The 21756-nt window shown below is 53.4% G+C and overlaps 1 protein-coding gene across 1 annotated transcript in view; it reads right to left on the bottom strand.

Annotated features, from left to right (window-relative positions):
* The window catches only part of ntn1b (netrin 1b), a 22320-nt gene extending 2233 nt beyond the window's left edge, over positions 1 to 20087 (bottom strand). The window contains exons 1-3 of the mRNA XM_062484316.1: positions 19974 to 20087; positions 18643 to 19687; positions 25 to 213 (exon numbers count right to left, since the gene is read on the bottom strand). Coding sequence (XP_062340300.1) covers positions 25 to 213; positions 18643 to 19657 — 1204 coding nt within the window. The 5' untranslated portion in view covers positions 19658 to 19687; positions 19974 to 20087. The remainder of the gene's footprint in view (positions 1 to 24; positions 214 to 18642; positions 19688 to 19973) is intronic.
* Positions 20088 to 21756: the final 1669 nt, after the last annotated feature.

Genomic DNA, 21756 nt, shown 5'->3' with positions numbered 1-21756 from the left:
TATGCTAGCAGTATGTGTGTGTACCTTTGCAGGCCCTCCTGTGGGAGATAGCCTTGGTCAGGTCTCTGTAGAAACCTTCCCTGCAGTAGTGGCAGTGCCGCCCAGCCGTGTTGTGACGACAGTTCAGACACACCCCTCCACTGCGCCGCCCGGACAGTTTAAACAGCTCCATGTTGAACCGACATCGGCGGGCATGGAGGTTACAGTGGCAGGCTTGGGGGAGAGAGGGGAGAGAGGGTTAGGGTTAGGGGAGGAGGGGAGAAAGAGGGGAGGAGGGGAGAGAGGGGACAAGATTAGGAAGGGAAAGGGGGGAGGGAGACGGTAAGAGGACGAAGGGGGGAGGAGATTGGGGAAGGTGAGGTTCATGTCTGTCATCACAAACCACTCCCTCCTCCAATATAATAATGATGTGTTCATTTAGCAGACTGTTTTATCCAGGGTCATTTCAACCTGCAATCTCTTGATCTGTGGTCCAATGCCCTCCCACTGAGCTACACCCACAACCTCAATCTTCCTCCTCTCCTGCCCTCCCACTGAGCTACACCCACAACCTCAATCTTCCTCCTCTCCTGCCCTCCCACTGAGCTACACCCACAACCTCAATCTTCCTCCTCTCCTGCCCTCCCACTGAGCTACACCCACAACCTCAATCTTCCTCCTCTCCTGCCCTCCCACTGAGCTACACCCACAACCTCAATCTTCCTCCTCTCCTGCCCTCCCACTGAGCTACACCCACAACCTCAATCTTCCTCCTCTCCTGCCCTCCCACTGAGCTACACCCACAACCTCAATCTTCCTCCTCTCCTGCCCTCCCACTGAGCTACACCCACAACCTCAATCTTCCAGCTCTCCTGCCCTCCCACTGAGCTACACCCACAACCTCAATCTTCCTCCTCTCCTGCCCTCCCACTGAGCTACACCCACAACCTCAATCTTCCTCCTCTCCTGCCCTCCCACTGAGCTACACCCACAACCTCAATCTTCCTCCTCTCCTGCCCTCCCACTGAGCTACACCCACAACCTCAATCTTCCTCCTCTCCTGCCCTCCCACTGAGCTACACCCACAACCTCAATCTTCCTCCTCTCCTGCCCTCCCACTGAGCTACACCCACAACCTCAATCTTCCTCCTCTCCTGCCCTCCCACTGAGCTACACCCACAACCTCAATCTTCCTCCTCTCCTGCCCTCCCACTGAGCTACACCCACAACCTCAATCTTCCAGCTCTCCTGCCCTCCCACTGAGCTACACCCACAACCTCAATCTTCCTCCTCTCCTGCCCTCCCACTGAGCTACACCCACAACCTCAATCTTCCTCCTCTCCTGCCCTCCCACTGAGCTACACCCACAACCTCAATCTTCCTCCTCTCCTGCCCTCCCACTGAGCTACACCCACAACCTCAATCTTCCTCCTCTCCTGCCCTCCCACTGAGCTACACCCACAACCTCAATCTTCCTCCTCTCCTGCCCTCCCACTGAGCTACATCCACAACCTCAATCTTCCTCCTCTCCTGCCCTCCCACTGAGCTACACCCACAACCTCAATCTTCCTCCTCTCCTGCCCTCCCACTGAGCTACACCCACAACCTCAATCTTCCTCCTCTCCTGCCCTCCCACTGAGCTACACCCACAACCTCAATCTTCCTCCTCTCCTGCCCTCCCACTGAGCTACACCCACAACCTCAATCTTCCTCCTCTCCTGCCCTCCCACTGAGCTACACCCACAACCTCAATCTTCCTCCTCTCCTGCCCTCCCACTGAGCTACACCCACAACCTCAATCTTCCTCCTCTCCTGCCCTCCCACTGAGCTACACCCACAACCTCAATCTTCCTCCTCTCCTGCCCTCCCACTGAGCTACACCCACAACCTCAATCTTCCTCCTCTCCTGCCCTCCCACTGAGCTACACCCACAACCTCAATCTTCCTCCTCTCCTGCCCTCCCACTGAGCTACACCCACAACCTCAATCTTCCTCCTCTCCTGCCCTCCCACTGAGCTACACCCACAACCTCAATCTTCCTCCTCTCCTGCCCTCCCACTGAGCTACACCCACAACCTCAATCTTCCTCCTCTCCTGCCCTCCCACTGAGCTACACCCACAACCTCAATCTTCCTCCTCTCCTGCCCTCCTGCACCTGCTGATGCAGTTGAACTTTGACCTCTTGTAATGTCACACTAGAAACTTCCGTTCCCACAAGCCTCAAAGTATACGCACACACACTTACATACACACACACACTCACATACACACACACACTTACATACACGCACACACTTACATACACACACACACTCACATACACGCACACACTTACATACACACACACACTCACATACACACTTCATATATACACACACACACACTTGCACACACTCACATACACGCTTCACACACACTTACATACACACACACACACACACACACACACACACTCACCCTCACACTCACACACACATTGCTGGTGGTGGAGATAGGGAGAGAGGAGAAGTCAGATTGAGTCTAATATATCTAAACCAGGGGTGTCAAACCCATTTTCACCAAGGGCCACATCAGCATTATGGTTGCTCTCAAAGGGTCATAGGCGGAAATCCCGGGGGGGGACAGGGGGGACATGACCCCCCCATCCTGGGAAAAAAATGATTTGTCCCCCCCAATAAATCACTGTAAACATAACTATGTAATTTCAATAATATTAATAATACGCAATGAAAGAGCTTTGATGATTATGAACACAATGGCGCTTTTTTAATGTGCTGTGTTACAGCAGTAATTTTGGTGTCCCCCTCAGGAATTGCTCTTGAGAAAATGTCATATAATCGTCCCCCCCAAAGTTGATTGCAGATTTACGCCACTGCAAAGGGCCAGTTGTAACTACGATGTAACAATGTTTACGATGTAAAAACATAATTTTTATCTGTAGCTTTGATGGACATATTTTGCTGCGATTGCAGTCCGCCTTTTAATTCTTAGACAATCTGCTGTTTTTCTTGGAGGATAAATTTAGCATTTTTATCTCTGTGTTTGGTGTCAAAATGCCGACAGAGATTGTACTCTTTAACGACCGACATCGACTCATAACACAAAATACATAGTTTTTTCTCCTTGAAGCACAAACATGTATTCGCTTTCCCATCTTTCTTGAAATGCCTTCCATCCAGGGCCAGATGCAGCCTGCTTTGACTGGGGGTGCAGTGAACATTTCTGGGGGGTATCATGATTACGGAAAGGGATCGTATTATTATTTGTTATATTGATAGGCCTACCATGTTTGAGACTGCTTATCGATCCGAGTGTTAATCAGGCCAGACGTTGTAAACATTCGGGGATTAGCCCAAACCTGTCTAGGGGGGGCCCTGGGACCACCAGCCACCCCACACCGTCTAGGGGGGGGCCTGGGACCACCAGCCACCCCCACACCTGTCTAGGGGGGGCCCTGGGACCACCAGCCACCCCACACCTGTCTAGGGGGGGCCCTGGGACCACCAGCCACCCCACACCTGTCTAGGGGGGGCCCTGGGACCACCAGCCACCCCACACCTGTCTAGGGGGGGCCCTGGGACCACCAGCCACCCCCACACCTGTCTAGGGGGGGCCCTGGGACCACCAGCCACCCCACACCTGTCTAGGGGGGGCCCTGGGACCACCAGCCACCCCCACACCTGTCTAGGGGGGGCCCTGGGACCACCAGCCACCCCACACCTGTCTAGGGGGGGCCCTGGGACCACCAACCACCCCCACACCTGTCTAGGAGGGGCCCTGGGACCACCAGCCACCCCCACACCTGTCTCTAGGTTTAGCGCACACCCTCCCTCACCCCCCACACCTGTCTCTGTAGCACACCCCCTCCCTCACCCCCCCCAAATCTGTCTCTAGGTTTAGCACACCCCCTCCCTCACCCCCCCACATCTGTCTCTAGGTTTAGCACACACCCTCCCTCACCCCCCACACCTGTCTCTGTAGCACACCCCCTCCCTCACCCCCCCCACATCTGTCTCTAGGTTTAGCACACCCCCTCCCTCACCCCCCCCACACCTGTATCTAGGTTTAGCACACCCCCTCCCTCACCACCCCACACCTGTCTCTGTAGCACACCCCCTCCCTCACCCCCCACACCTGTCTCTGTAGCACACCCCCTTCCTCACCCCCCACACCTGTCTCTGTAGCACACCCCCTCCCTCACCCCCCACACCTGTCTCTGTAGCACACCCCCTCCCTCACCGCCCACACCTGTCTCTGTAGCACACCCCCTCCCTCACCCCCCCCACATCTGTCTCTAGGTTTAGCACACACCCTCCCTCACCCCCCCACACCCGTCTCTGGGTTTAGCACACCCCCACACTATCTTTCTCACACACAATTACATACATGCAGGGGGACACACACATTCACAGACAGACAACTACACACACTTACATACCAACAACATCATGCTGTACACCAACGTGCTAACATCATGCTCTACATCAACACCCCAACGTGCTAACATCATGCTGTATGTCAACACCCCAACGTGCTAACATCATGCTCTACATCAAAACCCCAACGTGCTAACATCATGCTCTACATCAACACCCCAACGTGCTAACATCATGTTGTATGTCAACACCCCAACGTGCTAACATCATGCTCTACATCAAAACCCCAACGTGCTAACATCATGCTCTACATCAAAACCCCAACGTGCTAACATCATGCTCTACATCAAAACCCCAACGTGCTAACATCATGCTCTACATCAAAACCCCAACGTGCTAACATCATGCTGTACACCAACGTGCTAACATCATGCTCTACATCAAAACCCCAACGTGCTAACATCATGCTGTATGTCAACACCCCAACGTGCTAACATCATGCTCTACATCAAAACCCCAACGTGCTAACATCATGCTGTATGTCAACACCCCAACGTGCTAACATCATGCTGTATGTCAACACCCCAACATGCTAACATCATGCTCTACATCAACACCCCAACGTGCTAACATCATGCTGTATGTCAACACCCCAACGTGCTAACATCATGCTCTACATCAAAACCCCAACGTGCTAACATCATGCTGTATGTCAACACCCCAACGTGCTAACATCATGCTCTACATCAACACCCCAACGTGCTAACATCATGCTCTACATCAAAACCCCAACGTGCTAACATCATGCTGTATGTCAACACCCCAACGTGCTAACATCATGCTCTACATCAAAACCCCAACGTGCTAACATCATGCTGTATGTCAACACCCCAACGTGCTAACATCATGCTCTACATCAAAACCCCAACATGCTAACATCATGCTCTATGTCAACACCCCAACGTGCTAACATCATGCTCTACATCAACACCCCAACATGCTAACATCATGCTCTACATCAACACCCCAACATGCTAACATCATGCTCTACATCAACACCCCAACATGCTAACATCATGCTCTATGTCAACACCCCAACATGCTAACATCATGCTCTACATCAACACCCCAACGTGCTAACATCATGCAGACCTGCATTATACGGCCCGCAGCCACACCCGGCCCGCGTGAGGTAAATAACAAATAAAAAATAGATAATTAAATGTGTTCAACGAAAGGTTGATACAGAATGTAGAGTTTTTAACAACACATGGACTTCTAAGTATCTGATGGTTACTTGACTGATGCAGAGTGGGCGCGGGCTGCTGATGGTTACTTGACCGATGCAGGCTGGGCGCGGGCTGCTGATGGTTACTTGACTGATGCAGGCTGGGCGCGGGCTGCTGATGGTTACTTGACTGATGCAGGGTGGGCGCGGGCTGCTGATGGTTACTTGACTGATGCAGGGTGGGCGCGGGATGCTGATGGTTACTTGACTGATGCAGAGTGGGCGCGGGCTGCTGATGGTTTGCTAGTTATGCTGCAGAACTTGATGTCGTTATGCCACTGCATACTTATGAATAATTATGTTTTGTTTTTGTTTTTGAATAGAATCTCTGACGTTGATAACAAACCAAACCGTTTCAAAATCGGTTGAAAATTGAGCAAGTTATGGACATTTAAAAAGTACATGTAGCATCAACACAATGTTATGGGTGAGCGAGTTGACTGTAGCAAGATGGCCGCCATGTGCGGACGTTCGACCCCGTTGGCCGGCAACGCGGACGAGACATCTACCCTTTATATATATATCTATGGCTCTAACCCTAACCTGTCCTGGTTAGTGACCAGGTTAGTGACCAGGGTGCTGATGTTAAACTGTCCTGGTTAGTGACCTACACCCCCTGTGCAGTGCTCTCTCACACACGCAAATATTACACATGCACACACACACATATTACACATGCAGCCTCTCTCTCCCACTGCAGCCTCTCTCCCTCTGCAGCCTCTCTCTCCCACTGCAGCCTCTCTCCCACTGCAGCCTCTCTCTCCCACTGCAGCCTCTCTCCCACTGCAGCCTCTCTCCCACTGCAGCCTCTCTCTCCCACTGCAGCCTCTCTCCCACTGCTGCCTCTCTCTCCAACTGCAGCCTCTCTCCCACTGCAGCCTCTCTCTCCCACTGCAGCCTCTCTCTCCCACTGCTGCCTCTCTCCCACTGCTGCCTCTCTCCCACTGCTGCCTCTCTCCCACTGCAGCCTCTCTCTCCCACTGCTGCCTCTCTCCCACTGCAGCCTCTCTCTCCCACTGCAGCCTCTCTCCCACTGCAGCCTCTCTCTCCCACTGCAGCCTCTCTCCCACTGCTGCTTCTCTCTCCAACTGCAGCCTCTCTCCCACTGCAGCCTCTCTCCCACTGCAGCCTCTCTCTCCCACTGCTGCCTCTCTCCCACTGCAGCCTCTCTCCCACTGCAGCCTCTCTCCCACTGCTGCCTCTCTCCCACTGCAGCCTCTCTCCCACTGCTGCCTCTCTCCCACTGCTGCCTCTCTCCCACTGCTGCCTCTCTCCCACTGCAGCCTCTCTCCCACTGCAGCCTCTCTCTCCCACTGCTGCCTCTCTCCCACTGCAGCCTCTCTCCCACTGCAGCCTCTCTCCCACTGCTGCCTCTCTCCCACTGCTGCCTCTCTCCCACTGCAGCCTCTCTCTCCCACTGCTGCCTCTCTCCCACTGCTGCCTCTCTCTCCCACTGCTGCCTCTCTCCCACTGCAGCCTCTCTCTCCCACTTCTGCCTCTCTCCCACTGCAGCCTCTCTCTCCCACTGCAGCCTCTCTCTCCCACTGCTGCCTCTCTCCCACAGCAGCCTCTCTCTCCCACTGCTGCCTCTCTCCCACTGCTGCCTCTCTCCCACTGCTGCCTCTCTCCCACTGCAGCCTCTCTCTCCCACTGCAGCCTCTCTCCCACTGCAGCCTCTCTCCCACTGCTGCCTCTCTCCCACTGCAGCCTCTCTCCCACTGCAGCCTCTCTCTCCCACTGCTGCCTCTCTCCCACTGCAGCCTCTCTCCCACTGCTGCCTCTCTCCCACTGCTGCCTCTCTCCCACTGCAGCCTCTCTCCCACTGCAGCCTCTCTCCCACTGCAGCCTCTCTCTCCCACTGCAGCCTCTCTCTCCCACTGCAGCCTCTCTCCCACTGCTGCCTCTCTCTCCCACTGCTGCCTCTCTCCCACTGCTGCCTCTCTCCCACTGCAGCCTCTCTCCCACTGCAGTCTCTCTCCCACTGCAGCCTCTCTCTCCCACTGCAGCCTCTCTCCCACTGCAGCCTCTCTCCCACTGCAGCCTCTCTCCCACTGCAGCCTCTCTCTCCCACTGCAGCCTCTCTCCCACTGCAGCCTCTCTCTCCCACTGCAGCCTCTCTCCCACTGCAGCCTCTCTCTCCCACTGCAGCCTCTCTCTCCCACTGCAGCCTCTCTCCCACTGCAGCCTCTCTCTCACACTGCTGCCTCTCTCCCACTGCAGCCTCTCTCCCACTGCAGCCTCTCTCTCCCACTGCTGCCTCTCTCCCACTGTAGCCTCTCTCTCCCACTGCAGCCTCTCTCCCACTGTAGCCTCTCTCTCCCACTGCTGCCTCTCTCTCCAACTGCAGCCTCTCTCCCACTGCAGCCTCTCTCTCCCACTGCAGCCTCTCTCTCCCACTGCTGCCTCTCTCCCACTGCTGCCTCTCTCCCACTGCTGCCTCTCTCCCACTGCAGCCTCTCTCTCCCACTGCTGCCTCTCTCCCACTGCAGCCTCTCTCTCCCACTGCAGCCTCTCTCCCACTGCAGCCTCTCTCTCCCACTGCAGCCTCTCTCCCACTGCTGCCTCTCTCCCACTGCAGCCTCTCTCTCCCACTTCTGCCTCTCTCCCACTGCAGCCTCTCTCTCCCACTGCAGCCTCTCTCTCCCACTGCTGCCTCTCTCCCACTGCAGCCTCTCTCTCCCACTGCTGCCTCTCTCCCACTGCTGCCTCTCTCCCACTGCAGCCTCTCTCTCCCACTGCAGCCTCTCTCCCACTGCAGCCTCTCTCTCCCACTGCAGCCTCTCTCTCACAGCTGCCTCTCTCCCACTGCAGCCTCTCTCCCACTGCAGCCTCTCTCTCCCACTGCTGCCTCTCTCCCACTGCAGCCTCTCTCCCACTGCTGCCTCTCTCCCACTGCTGCCTCTCTCCCACTGCAGCCTCTCTCCCACTGCTGCCTCTCTCTCCCACTGCTGCCTCTCTCCCACTGCTGCCTCTCTCTCCCACTGCTGCCTCTCTCCCACTGCAGCCTCTCTCCCACTGCAGCCTCTCTCCCACTGCAGCCTCTCTCTCCCACTGCAGCCTCTCTCTCCCACTGCAGCCTCTCTCCCACTGCAGCCTCTCTCTCCCACTGCAGCCTCTCTCCCACTGCAGCCTCTCTCTCCCACTGCAGCCTCTCTCCCACTGCAGCCTCTCTCTCCCACTGCAGCCTCTCTCTCCCACTGCAGCCTCTCTCTCCCACTGCAGCCTCTCTCCCACTGCAGCCTCTCTCTCCCACTGCTGCCTCTCTCCCACTGCAGCCTCTCTCCCACTGCAGCCTCTCTCTCCCACTGCTGCCTCTCTCCCACTGTAGCCTCTCTCTCCCACTGCAGCCTCTCTCCCACTGTAGCCTCTCTCTCCCACTGCAGCCTCTCTCTCCCACTGCAGCCTCTCTCCCACTGCAGCCTCTCTCACCCACTGCTGCCTCTCTCCCACTGTAGCCTCTCTCTCCCACTGCAGCCTCTCTCTCCCACTGCAGCCTCTCTCTCCCACTGCTGCCTCTCTCCCACTGCTGCCTCTCTCCCACTGCAGCCTCTCTCTCCCACTGCAGCCTCTCTCCCACTGCAGCCTCTCTCTCCCACTGCAGCCTCTCTCTCCCACTGCAGCCTCTCTCTCCCACTGCAGCCTCTCTCCCACTGCAGCCTCTCTCTCCCACTGCTGCCTCTCTCCCACTGCAGCCTCTCTCCCACTGCAGCCTCTCTCTCCCACTGCTGCCTCTCTCCCACTGTAGCCTCTCTCTCCCACTGCAGCCTCTCTCCCACTGTAGCCTCTCTCTCCCACTGCAGCCTCTCTCTCCCACTGCAGCCTCTCTCCCACTGCAGCCTCTCTCTCCCACTGCTGCCTCTCTCCCACTGTAGCCTCTCTCTCCCACTGCAGCCTCTCTCTCCCACTGCAGCCTCTCTCCCACTGCAGCCTCTCTCCCACTGCAGCCTCTCTCTCCCACTGCAGCCTCTCTCTCCCACTGCAGCCTCTCTCTCCCACTGCAGCCTCTCTCTCCCACTGCTGCCTCTCTCCCACTGCAGCCTCTCTCCCACTGCAGCCTCTCTCTCCCACTGCTGCCTCTCTCCCACTGTAGCCTCTCTCTCCCACTGCAGCCTCTCTCCCACTGTAGCCTCTCTCTCCCACTGCAGCCTCTCTCTCCCACTGCAGCCTCTCTCCCACTGCAGCCTCTCTCACCCACTGCTGCCTCTCTCCCACTGTAGCCTCTCTCTCCCACTGCAGCCTCTCTCTCCCACTGCAGCCTCTCTCTCCCACTGCTGCCTCTCTCCCACTGCTGCCTCTCTCCCACTGCAGCCTCTCTCTCCCACTGCAGCCTCTCTCTCCCACTGCAGCCTCTCTCCCACTGCAGCCTCTCTCTCCCACTGCAGCCTCTCTCTCCCACTGCAGCCTCTCTCTCCCACTGCAGCCTCTCTCCCACTGCAGCCTCTCTCTCCCACTGCTGCCTCTCTCCCACTGCAGCCTCTCTCCCACTGCAGCCTCTCTCTCCCACTGCTGCCTCTCTCCCACTGTAGCCTCTCTCTCCCACTGCAGCCTCTCTCCCACTGTAGCCTCTCTCTCCCACTGCAGCCTCTCTCTCCCACTGCAGCCTCTCTCCCACTGCAGCCTCTCTCTCCCACTGCTGCCTCTCTCCCACTGTAGCCTCTCTCTCCCACTGCAGCCTCTCTCTCCCACTGCAGCCTCTCTCCCACTGCAGCCTCTCTCCCACTGCAGCCTCTCTCCCACTGCAGCCTCTCTCTCCCACTGCAGCCTCTCTCTCCCACTGCAGCCTCTCTCTCCCACTGCAGCCTCTCTCCCACTCAGTGCCACCACTCCCACCAGGCGCTGTGCGTAGGGCACCAAGTGCTGAGGGGGCACCAAAAAAAAGCCTAATGAAAAATCATCATAGTCATAACAATTATAATGCTGATATTATTTTAGTTTAGAAATATTAGGCACTTTTTAGGTGTGTATATGTATATCACAAAACATGCAGAACAAGAGATATATTTAATTGCTCAAGAAAGTAACGATGGTGCCCCCCCCCCCAAAAAAAAACAAACACACTCAACTTCCCAAGCTCCCCGTGGGTGCCCTTCCCTATGGTCTGTTGGATTGCACCTGACGACATTTAACAGCAGCCTACGCTGAAAGTCAACTTTTTTGGAAATAATAATAATAATTAATTTTATTTTCCAAGGCGCCTTTCTCGGCACTCAAGGACACCGTACAGAGGTATATAAAAAACATTAAAAGCAGCAGAAAATTTTGAAATACAACAACATTAAAACAACAGAAGAAAGCAGTGCAAATGACATTACGTGGAATAGGCAGTAGTAAAGAGATGTGTTTTGAGTTGTGATTTGAAATGAGAGAATAAATCAATATTTCTGAGTTGGGGTGGTAGTGAGTTCCAGAGACGGGGAGCAGAGCGGCTGAATGCTCTACTCCCCATGGTGGTGAGACGGGAAGAGGGGACAGACAGGTGTATGGAGGAAGAGGATCTGAGGGAGTGGGACCCTGGAGGAGATCAGACAAATATGGGGGGGTGAGGTGGTTGATGGCCTTAAATGTAAACAGGAGAGTCTTGTATTGTATGCAAGACTGGACCGGGAGCCAGTGGAGCTGTTGAAGGACAGGAGTGATGTGGTGGATAGAGGGCGTACGAGTTATAATGCGGCCAGCTGAATTCTGGACCAGTTGAAGTTTATGGAGGGATTTGTGAGAGAGGCCAAAAAGGAGGGAGTTGCAATAATCTGAACGGGAGGTGACGAGACTGTGTACAAGAATGGCGGCAGTGTGGGGGGTAAGGGAGGGGCGGAGACGGTTGATGTTTCTCAGATGAAAGTAGGCAGACCGGGTGATGTAATTGATGTGGGGCTGAAAGGACAGTGTGCTGTCAAGGATGACACCCAGACTCTTAACCTTGGGGGATGGTGAAACGGAGGAGTTGTCAATAATAAGAGAAAAACTGTCGAAATGGCCTCGAAACGACGGCAGGAGTCAGGAGCAGAGAAGAGAAAGAAGAAGAAACTGCGAGATGGTGCCCGTGCATCACTTGCAGGTAAGTCCATGTTTAATCATTCTTAAATACGGGAAATGTGCTGCTAATGTAAAGGTTAGCCTATGCATACACCTCGAACTAGCTGATGTTATTGCTAATGTTAGCAAACTCAAATATGTTATATCTTAGGTGCAAGCTAAATTGAGATTTTACTGTTAAACATATATGCATTTTACAAGTAACTGAAGCCAGCTAGCTGTTACTTTACTTTACATTCTATTATGGTTTTATATTAGATTTATCAAATAGTTTTTAAACAGCCTAAGTAATAAAGGTGGAGAGCTCCTTGGCTGCATGCTTTCAGTTTTAAATGTTAATAATTTTTTCGGTATAAGATTCTTTGTTTTAATATTTTGTCTCTTTCTATACTGATCCTTTTTCTTCGTATTTCTAAATGAATGCAGGGTCAAATACTGAGATACGTACAAGGAGGAGCACCTGGCCAGAGGAAGTACAAGGAGGAGCACCTGGCCAGAGGAAGTACAAGGAGGAGCACCTGGCCAGAGGAAGTACAAGGAGGAGCACCTGGCCAGAGGAAGTACAAGGAGGAGCACCTGGCCAGAGGAAGTACAAGGAGGAGCACCTGGCCAGAGGAAGTACAAGGAGGAGCACCTGGCCAGAGGAAGTACAAGGAGGAGCACCTGGCCAGAGGAAGTACAAGGAGGAGCACCTGGCCAGAGGAAGTACTAGGAGGAGCACCTGGCCAGAGGAAGTACTAGGAGGAGCACCTGGCCAGAGGAAGTACAAGGAGGAGCACCTGGCCAGAGGAAGTACAAGGAGGAGCACCTGGCCAGAGGAAGTACAAGGAGGAGCACCTGGCCAGAGGAAGTACAAGGAGGAGCACCTGGCCAGAGGAAGTACTAGGAGGAGCACCTGGCCAGAGGAAGTACAAGGAGGAGCACCTGGCCAGAGGAAGTACAAGGAGGAGCACCTGGCCAGAGGAAGTACAAGGAGGAGCACCTGGCCAGAGGAAGTACAAGGAGGAGCACCTGGCCAGAGGAAGTACAAGGAGGAGCACCTGGCCAGAGGAAGTACAAGGAGGAGCACCTGGCCAGAGGAAGTACAAGGAGGAGCACCTGGCCAGAGGAAGTACTAGGAGGAGCACCTGGCCAGAGGAAGTACAAGGAGGAGCACCTGGCCAGAGGAAGTACTAGGAGGAGCACCTGGCCAGAGGAAGTACTAGGAGGAGCACCTGGCCAGAGGAAGTACTAGGAGGAGCACCTGGCCAGAGGAAGTACAAGGAGGAGCACCTGGCCAGAGGAAGTACTAGGAGGAGCACCTGGCCAGAGGAAGTACAAGGAGGAGCACCTGGCCCGAGGAAGTACAAGGAGGAGCACCTGGCCAGAGGAAGTACAAGGAGGAGCACCTGGCTAGAGGAAGTACAAGGAGGAGCACCTGGCCAGAGGAAGTACTAGGAGGAGCACCTGGCCAGAGGAAGTACAAGGAGGAGCACCTGGCCAGAGGAAGTACAAGGAGGAGCACCTGGCCAGAGGAAGTACAAGGAGGAGCACCTGGCCAGAGGAAGTACAAGGAGGAGCACCTGGCCAGAGGAAGTACAAGGAGGAGCACCTGGCCAGAGGAAGTACAAGGAGGAGCACCTGGCCAGAGGAAGTACAAGGAGGAGCACCTGGCCAGAGGAAGTACAAGGAGGAGCACCTGGCCAGAGGAAGTACAAGGAGGAGCACCTGGCCAGAGGAAGTACAAGGAGGAGCACCTGGCCAGAGGAAGTACAAGGAGGAGCACCTGGCCAGAGGAAGTACTAGGAGGAGCACCTGGCCAGAGGAAGTACAAGGAGGAGCACCTGGCCAGAGGAAGTACAAGGAGGAGCACCTGGCCAGAGGAAGTACAAGGAGGAGCACCTGGCCAGAGGAAGTACTAGGAGGAGCACCTGGCCAGAGGAAGTACAAGGAGGAGCACCTGGCCAGAGGAAGTACAAGGAGGAGCACCTGGCCAGAGGAAGTACAAGGAGGAGCACCTGGCCAGAGGAAGTACAAGGAGGAGCACCTGGCCAGAGGAAGTACAAGGAGGAGCACCTGGCCAGAGGAAGTACAAGGAGGAGCACCTGGCCAGAGGAAGTACAAGGAGGAGCACCTGGCCAGAGGAAGTACAAGGAGGAGCACCTGGCCAGAGGAAGTACAAGGAGGAGCACCTGGCCAGAGGAAGTACAAGGAGGAGCACCTGGCCAGAGGAAGTACTAGGAGGAGCACCTGGCCAGAGGAAGTACAAGGAGGAGCACCTGGCCAGAGGAAGTACAAGGAGGAGCACCTGGCCAGAGGAAGTACAAGGAGGAGCACCTGGCCAGAGGAAGTACTAGGAGGAGCACCTGGCCAGAGGAAGTACAAGGAGGAGCACCTGGCCAGAGGAAGTACAAGGAGGAGCACCTGGCCAGAGGAAGTACAAGGAGGAGCACCTGGCCAGAGGAAGTACAAGGAGGAGCACCTGGCCAGAGGAAGATACAGACGACGAGCAGTTCAGGCACACATCAACCCCAGCCGGCCAGCAGCTCTGTAGACTCCACAACAGTACCAAGCCCTGATCAACCACCCTCAACCAGCAGTTTAGGGACAGATACACAGCAGAGAACCACCACCTCTGGGTAGGTGTTACATTGTGATGCTGCTATTGTGTTATTCGTATTGAGTTATATGTTTGGTAATAAAAAATGAAACTGGCAAAAACAAACGGTTTTTTTCTCTGGGTGGGGGTGGGTTTGAGGGGGGAATCATAAAGGAATTATGCTTAGGGCACCAAAATGGCTAGCAGCAAGGCATGCACATATGGACACATCCCAGCCCACTTACACACCAAGGCATGCACATATGGACACATCCCAGCCCACTTACACACCAAGGCATGCACATATGGACACATCCCAGCCCACTTACACACCAAGGCATGCACATATGGACACATCCCAGCCCACTTACACACCAAGGCATGCACATATGGACACATCCCAGCCCACTTACACACCAAGGCATGCACATATGGACACATCCCAGCCCACTTACACACCAAGGCATGCACATATGGACACATCCCAACCCACGAATGATCAGACACACACACATACACATACAACCATGTATGTCTTGACACACGCACATGCATGTACAGATGCACAGATGCAATCCTGTGCACTCACCTACTAAAGGTCAATTCAGTAAACCAAATAAAAACTTTTTCTACGCGTTACGCATAATACGTTCCTTGTTCCACTAGTTGTCCTAATGTCATGGCAGGTTTGCTGCATACTTTGCTGCCAAAATAAAACAGTTAGGCAAGTTTCCTAATGAATTAAACCATTTCTGTCTCTTTCTTCTTCCACGCCCCCTCTCTTTCTCTTCCTCTCTCTCTCTCTCTCTCTCCTGCTACCCTCTCTCTCCCTCTCACTCTCTCTCCCTCCCCCTCTCTCTCCCTCCCCCTCTCTCTCCCTCCCACTCTCTCTCCCTCTCACTCTCTCTCCCCCCCACTCTCTCTCCCTCTCACTCTCTCTCCCTCCCACTCTCTCTCCCTCCCACTCTCTCTCCCTCTCACTCTCTCTCCCCCCCACTCTCTCTCCCTCTCACTCTCTCTCCCTCCCCCTCTCTCTCCCCCCCACTCTCTCTCCCCCCCACTCTCTCTCCCCCTCACTCTCTCTCCCCCCCACTCTCTCTCCCCCCCACTCTCTCTCCCTCCCACTCTCTCTCCCCCCCACTCTCTCTCCCCCCCACTCTCTCTCCCCCCCACTCTCTCTCCCTCCCACTCTCTCTCCCTCCCACTCTCTCATCTCTCCTCTGCTTCTCCTCTCTCCTGTTTCTAAAGTGTTGAATTGAGAGGCTGTGAGGAATGTCAAACAGAACGATCATTAGCAGCAAAGGCACAATGGCCCTGCTGCCACGACACTGAGCCTCCTCCCTCCCTCCATCCTCTTCCCTACCTCTCCCTCCCTCCCTCCCTCCATCCTATTCCCTACCTCTCCCTCCCTCCCTCCCTCCATCCTCTTCCCTACCTCTCCCTCCCTCCATCCTCTTCCCTACCTCTCCCTCCCTCCCTCCATCCTCTTCCCTACCTCTCCCTCCCTCCCTCCCTCCATCCTCTTCCCTACCTCTCCCTCCCTCCATCCTCTTCCCTACCTCTCCCTCCATCCCTCCCTCCATCCTCTTCCCTACCTCTCCCTCCCTCCCTCCATCCTCTTCCCTACCTCTCCCTCCCTCCCTCCATCCTCTTCCCTACCTCTCCCTCCCTCCCTCCATCCTCTTCCCTACCTCTCCCTCCCTCCATCCATCCTCTTCCCTACCTCTCCCTCCCTCCCTCCATCCTCTTCCCTACCTCTCCCTCCCTCCCTCCCTCCATCCTCTTCCCTACCTCTCCATCCTCTTCCCTACCTCTCCCTCCCTCCATCCTCTTCCCTACCTCTCCCTCCATCCTCTTCCCTACCTCTCCCTCCCTCCATCCTCTTCCCTACCTCTCCCTCCCTCCCTCCATCCTCTTCCCTACCTCTCCCTCCATCCTCTTCCCTACCTCTCCCTCCCTCCATCCTCTTCCCTACCTCTCCCTCCATCCTCTTCCCTACCTCTCCCTCCCTCCATCCTCTTCCCTACCTCTCCCTCCATCCTCTTCCCTACCTCTCCCTCCCTCCCTCCCTCCCTCCATCCTCTTCCCTACCTCTCCCTCCCTCCATCCTCTTCCCTACCTCTCCCTCCATCCTCTTCCCTACCTCTCCCTCCCTCCATCCTCTTCCCTCCCTCCCTCCCTCCATCCTCTTCCCTACCTCTCCCTCCCTCCATCCTCTTCCCTACCTCTCCCTCCCTCCATCCTCTTCCCTACCTCTCCCTCCATCCTCTTCCCTACCTCTCCCTCCCTCCATCCCTCCATCCTCTTCCCTCCCTCCCTCCGTCCATCCTCTTCCCTCCCTCCCTCCCTCCATCCTCTTCCCTCCCTCCCTCCATCCTCTTCCCTCCCTCCCTCCCTCCATCCTCTTCCCTACCTCTCCCTCCCTCCATCCCTCCCTCCATCCTCTTCCCTCCCTCCATCCTCTCCTCTCCCTCCCCGTCCTTTACCCTACCTCTCTTTCCCTGCCTCCCTCCCTCCCTTCCTCCTTCTCTCCCTCCCTCTCTTTCTCCCCTTTCCCCCTCTCTCTCTTCTTCCATCTCTCCCTCCCCTTTATTCCCTCTCTCTATCTCTATCTTTCTCTTCACTCCCCTCTCTCTTTTTCGCTTTCCCTTTCTATCTCTCTCTCTCTCTATTTTCTCTCCTTTCCTCATTCTGTCCTGTGTGCCCCCCCCAGGAGCCCCCCTCCACCCGCCAGGACCCCCCCCAGACCCCCACTGACGGCATGATGGACGCCACGAGTGACAAGCTTTTGTTCTGTGTGAGCTGAGGGGGAGCGAGTGAGCAGAAGGAGGGAAACAGCTTGTTCACTCGTTCTGTTTGGTTGAATATACCATGGTGCTGTCAGGGGCCTTGCCTTCTCCTCCGTTCCCCCTACCTCCCTTCTCTCCAACCCCATCTCTCCTACCCCTCCTCTCCTCCCTCCACTCCTCTTCTCCTCCCCCTGCCTCTTCTCCCACTCTACTCCCTCCTGCCACCCCTCCCCACCCAGCCCAGTCTCTAGGGTGGTTTGTTGCTGTTGATAGCACACATACATACACACACACACACACACATAGACAAACAGGCACACACACGCACATACACACCCCCTGGCACTCACACACACCTAGACACACGCAGACATACACACGTCTGCAGTGTCAGCACCACAGGCCCTAACCCTAACCCCCACAGAAAGGAAACCTTTCGCTCCAGTTTCAGTTGAACTCTCTCGGACACCGCGTGGAGGAGTAGTTTTTTCTCTGCGTGACAAAGATAATCAATAAGAACACCGTCATCTCCCGTCCAATCACATACGAGATACTAGTAGCTTCATGAGCGTGCGTGTTTAGAGAAACCAGATTCAATTCCTTCTTCCAGAGGATCACTTTCTGATCGCGAAGGATCAACATCGGAGCTCATTATGAATCCAGACATGAAAAACGATGTTTTAAAACTTGCAGACAAAACTATTTAGCAGGCGAACATAGCACAGGCTACATACTGATACAGTTATAGAGTCAAGAGAAATGTACTCAAGATTTGTGACAACTGACTTTGCCAGGTTCCAGTCAGGTGATGTCACGTCACGCCTGTCTTCAGATTAAATTGAAAACAGGTTAAATTGAAAACAACTTTTAGTAAAGGTAATTAAAAAGCAACAATATGATACCGTTTTATTTTTTTGTTTAGTCTAATGTCTGACTGTGTATGTCTGACTGAGTATCTACAATTCACACCAGGGTGCGGTTAGAGAACAAAAAAGAATTACTACAATTTCTGTCTATTTAGTTTCTTTTTCTCTGTCTCGCTGTTTCATGAAAGATTTAGGAACGAACATGCTACCTTTTACATCTGATTCTGTAGCATTTCTTTGTCTCGTTTTGGGTCGGAGCTGTGTCATAACTACCGGCCCAGTCTCAGTCTCAGTTAAACTAGGATGATCAAAATCGCAACATTATTTTCTATGTAGTTTTTGGTTTTATATTTGATCTAATTTGGCAACATAATATTGCCTACACATAACAACCCAGGAAAAGTTAACCTAACAAAATACTTAAAAACATTTTATTTTAGGTAGCCTAATTGCTAAGACTAAGACATTAATTTCATAAAACATAATTTATACCTGATATTTAGCTATTTATAAATAATTAAAACAAAATATTGAGAGAGAGAGATTTCCGCGAAACAGCAAACTGCATTCATTGAATTTGGATTTAACTTTGGCCTAAAAGGCTCAGTTTGGTGATGAAAGCAATACGTTGCGATAATAACAGATACGTTTTCAATTATGTAATACGCAAAAAATAAATAAAAATATTTACACGATCATTTCAATCAGAAAAAACACAGCACCGTTGACTTACCAACACATTCGTTGGCCTCTCTGGCCGTCGCGCGCTGCCACGGCCGGTCGTAATGGAACGGCTTGCACCTGTCGCACTCCGGTCCCGCGGTGTTGTGCTTGCACTCACACACCAAGTTCCCATCCCGGTCTTTCACGCACTTCGAGGCGTGCCCGTTACATTTGCACCGTCCGCCAACCTGCAGGTCAGACACTGCGTAGAAGTAGGAATCGCGCGCCAGCTCTGAGTCGTCCTCATTCTCGTCTCCGAAAGTGTGCAACCGGCTGAACATAACCTTGATGTCGGTGGCCGTGACCCAGTCTTGCAGCACCGGGGAGTTATCAAAGTCGTGCGCAGATGGCCTACCGTCCAGGGTGCTGAACGCGATGAGGCCGCCGGTGAGAGGGTGCATGTCCGTGTGCGAGTCTGTGCAAATAGCCTCCTGTTCATTCACCTTGGTGATGGCTGCCTTGTTCTGGCGGCCGTACATCTTCTTACACTGGGTGGAGTAGAACTGGAACGGAACCCATGACTTTCCGTAGTCCATGGATTTGAAGATGGCCATGGACTCCGGGCGCGGGGAGCAGAACTGCAGACTGACGTAGGTCACCTCAAACTTCTTCCCGAGAGACAGCGCGAGCGTGACGTTCAGCGGGTATTGTACATAGTTCTCAGATTGCCAACAGGTCAGATTGTGTGGGTTGTTAAGATCCGTTAAATACGCCGGTGGGTGAGCCTTTTTGGGATCCTCACTGTCGCACGTGTGACAATCCCTTGTTCTCTCCTCTCCCGTCTCGCTCACGACGCAGTACCGGGTGGCCGGGGTTCCACAGGTGCTGGAGACGCGCACGTCCTTACCGAAAGCAGAGTTAACAAAATCCGGGATGCATCTCCGGGGGTTTCCATTCTCGTCGTAGCAGGGGTCCGGAAGGGAGGATTGTGCAGCGAACATGCTCATGCCATACCCTGCGAGCACTCCCTCAGCTAGCAGGCATGCGGCCACCGCGGTGACCCACGCCTCCAGATTCCGCGTCATGGTAACCCGGGATTCTCGGTGTCCGCTGCACTGAGTCATGGAGATGAGTAGAAAGAAAACGTTAACACAGTTGAACAATTTCAAGATGCTTTAATCTAAAATGCTGAAATAGTCTCCACTGAATCAAATAGGCTACACTGGAAGGAAATACACGGTTTTACGCATGGCATTCACACCTTAAGTAGGCTAGAACAAAAATTATCCCGCAAATTCACAAACTAAAAAAAGAAAACATAGGCCTGAGGTTAAATCAACCACGCACGTGAGAATCTGTAAACACATGCAGAAGCGCAGCCGTGTATAGTAATGGATCAACCTGTTTTTATCTTATGTGATGAAAAAAGACAACTCCAAAAGCCGAGCCTGTAGACTTGTCCTGGATGCAAAACTCGAGTCCCCAGTCGACTACTGTCTTTACGCACGAGACACTCCCGTTAATCTCTGGTGTTTGAGCTGAAGTTCAATACAAACAGGTTATGAAAAGGTCCTCTCTATCAACTTCCCTCACTCTGTCTTCCTCTCCGCCACACCTCTCTGTCCCGTTCCCCGTCTGCCGCGCGCTCTGCTTTGACAGACAAGAGCGAGCCAGTTATCCGGGGGCGCTCGAGGTGGCGGGCTGCTATGGAGACGCTCTCACAAAAAAACCCTTGAGTGGATGGCAGAGCGACCTCTATCGGCAGGTTTCCAATCAACAAAATTTCAGAGATTTCTTTTTATTTCTAAATCGGCAGCGTGTTTTCCTGTTTGGGTTCGCTTCCGAGCAGTTTAACCAGATAACAAGTAGTTCAAACGTTACCTTAGTCCAATAGCAAGAGAGAGCGAAAGCCATTCCTTTTTATGTTAGAATAATTTAATGACACACGCCTGCGTGATTCTTTAGATTCGCGAGGTAAACTAATTAAGATGCGTTGGAATGTTGTGATATTCCGCTAATTGTACGTCGCATGAGAAAGCTGTTCGCAGGTGTCTCAATTCAGTTATTTCGTGAGGGATCCCTTTTGATTAGCTAGTAGTAGCTAAAATAACCAAAACAAATGTAATGGTCAAAATTTCTGGAAATGCTACACCCTTTGCCAGAGCTCTAACTGTGAACAATCAGCATCTTTTGTTTCCTCATTAGAAGGTTACCAGAACCCTAACTCAACCAATGCACAAGGTGTTTAGTGATGATGTAGTAGCCTACATTTGACCAACATAGCTACAGTGCTGTAACAGGTGTAATAACTGTGTAACAGGTTAGGGTCTGGATGTGTACTGGTAGACTTAGTGTTTAGCCGTGTTCTGGAATAGTTATGCTCGATAACCGTGAAGGTCTTAGTTTGTGGGATACAGCAAGAAAGGGCATCTCATTCATGATACACATTTATTCCGTTCCGACCCAACGAGATGCTAGCATAATTTATTCAGGTCACCTGACTGTTCAGGTCACCTGACTGTTTACAAACCAACAAACGTAACAGAGGAGACTAATCAGTGGCCTTCAGTTCTCGTAGGAACCAGTAGTCATCTCCTAAGTGCACGTTCTGTCCACTACAGGAATAAACTTTGTGCATCGCCGTCACCGCGGAGTATCACTTGTCCTAGCTTCAGAAGCTCGTGCGTAAATGATGCCGGAGCGCCATCGCGTGGTCGGGTCCTCAGAGACACTCTCGCTTACAGCCTGGTGAGTGTATTTCTGGCGAGTCTCGCCCGCGGCTGCGTATACACATCACGATTTAGAAGGAGACAGAGCATTGTGTTTTTACACATTAGAGCCCGGTGTTTAAGGAGGGAGTCAGGTGGTCGAGCGGTTAGGGAGTCGGGCTCGTAATTTGAAGGTTACCGGTTCGATTCCCGGCTGTGCAAAATGACGTTGTGTCCTTGGGCAAGGCACTTCACCCTACTTGCCTCGGGGGAATGTCCCTGTACTTACTGTAAGTCGCTCTGGTTAAGAGCGTCTGCTAAATGACTAAATGTTTAAATATATGGACAAGTTTGAGGACTGGATGAAACATTGTTAGAGCTATACACTACTGATCCTTGATTTGATCTGTAGGGCCTACTTTCTACACGTGCTATTTGTTTGTCTCATTGGACGAAAGTGTCTTCTGAATAATAAA

The sequence above is a fragment of the Osmerus eperlanus genome, chromosome 2 (genome assembly GCF_963692335.1).
Source record: "Osmerus eperlanus chromosome 2, fOsmEpe2.1, whole genome shotgun sequence".
In the NCBI taxonomy this organism is placed as follows: Eukaryota; Metazoa; Chordata; class Actinopteri; order Osmeriformes; family Osmeridae; genus Osmerus; species Osmerus eperlanus.
The sequence above is the reverse complement of the archived record's forward strand: the minus strand, read 5'-3'. Positions and strand labels throughout refer to the sequence as shown.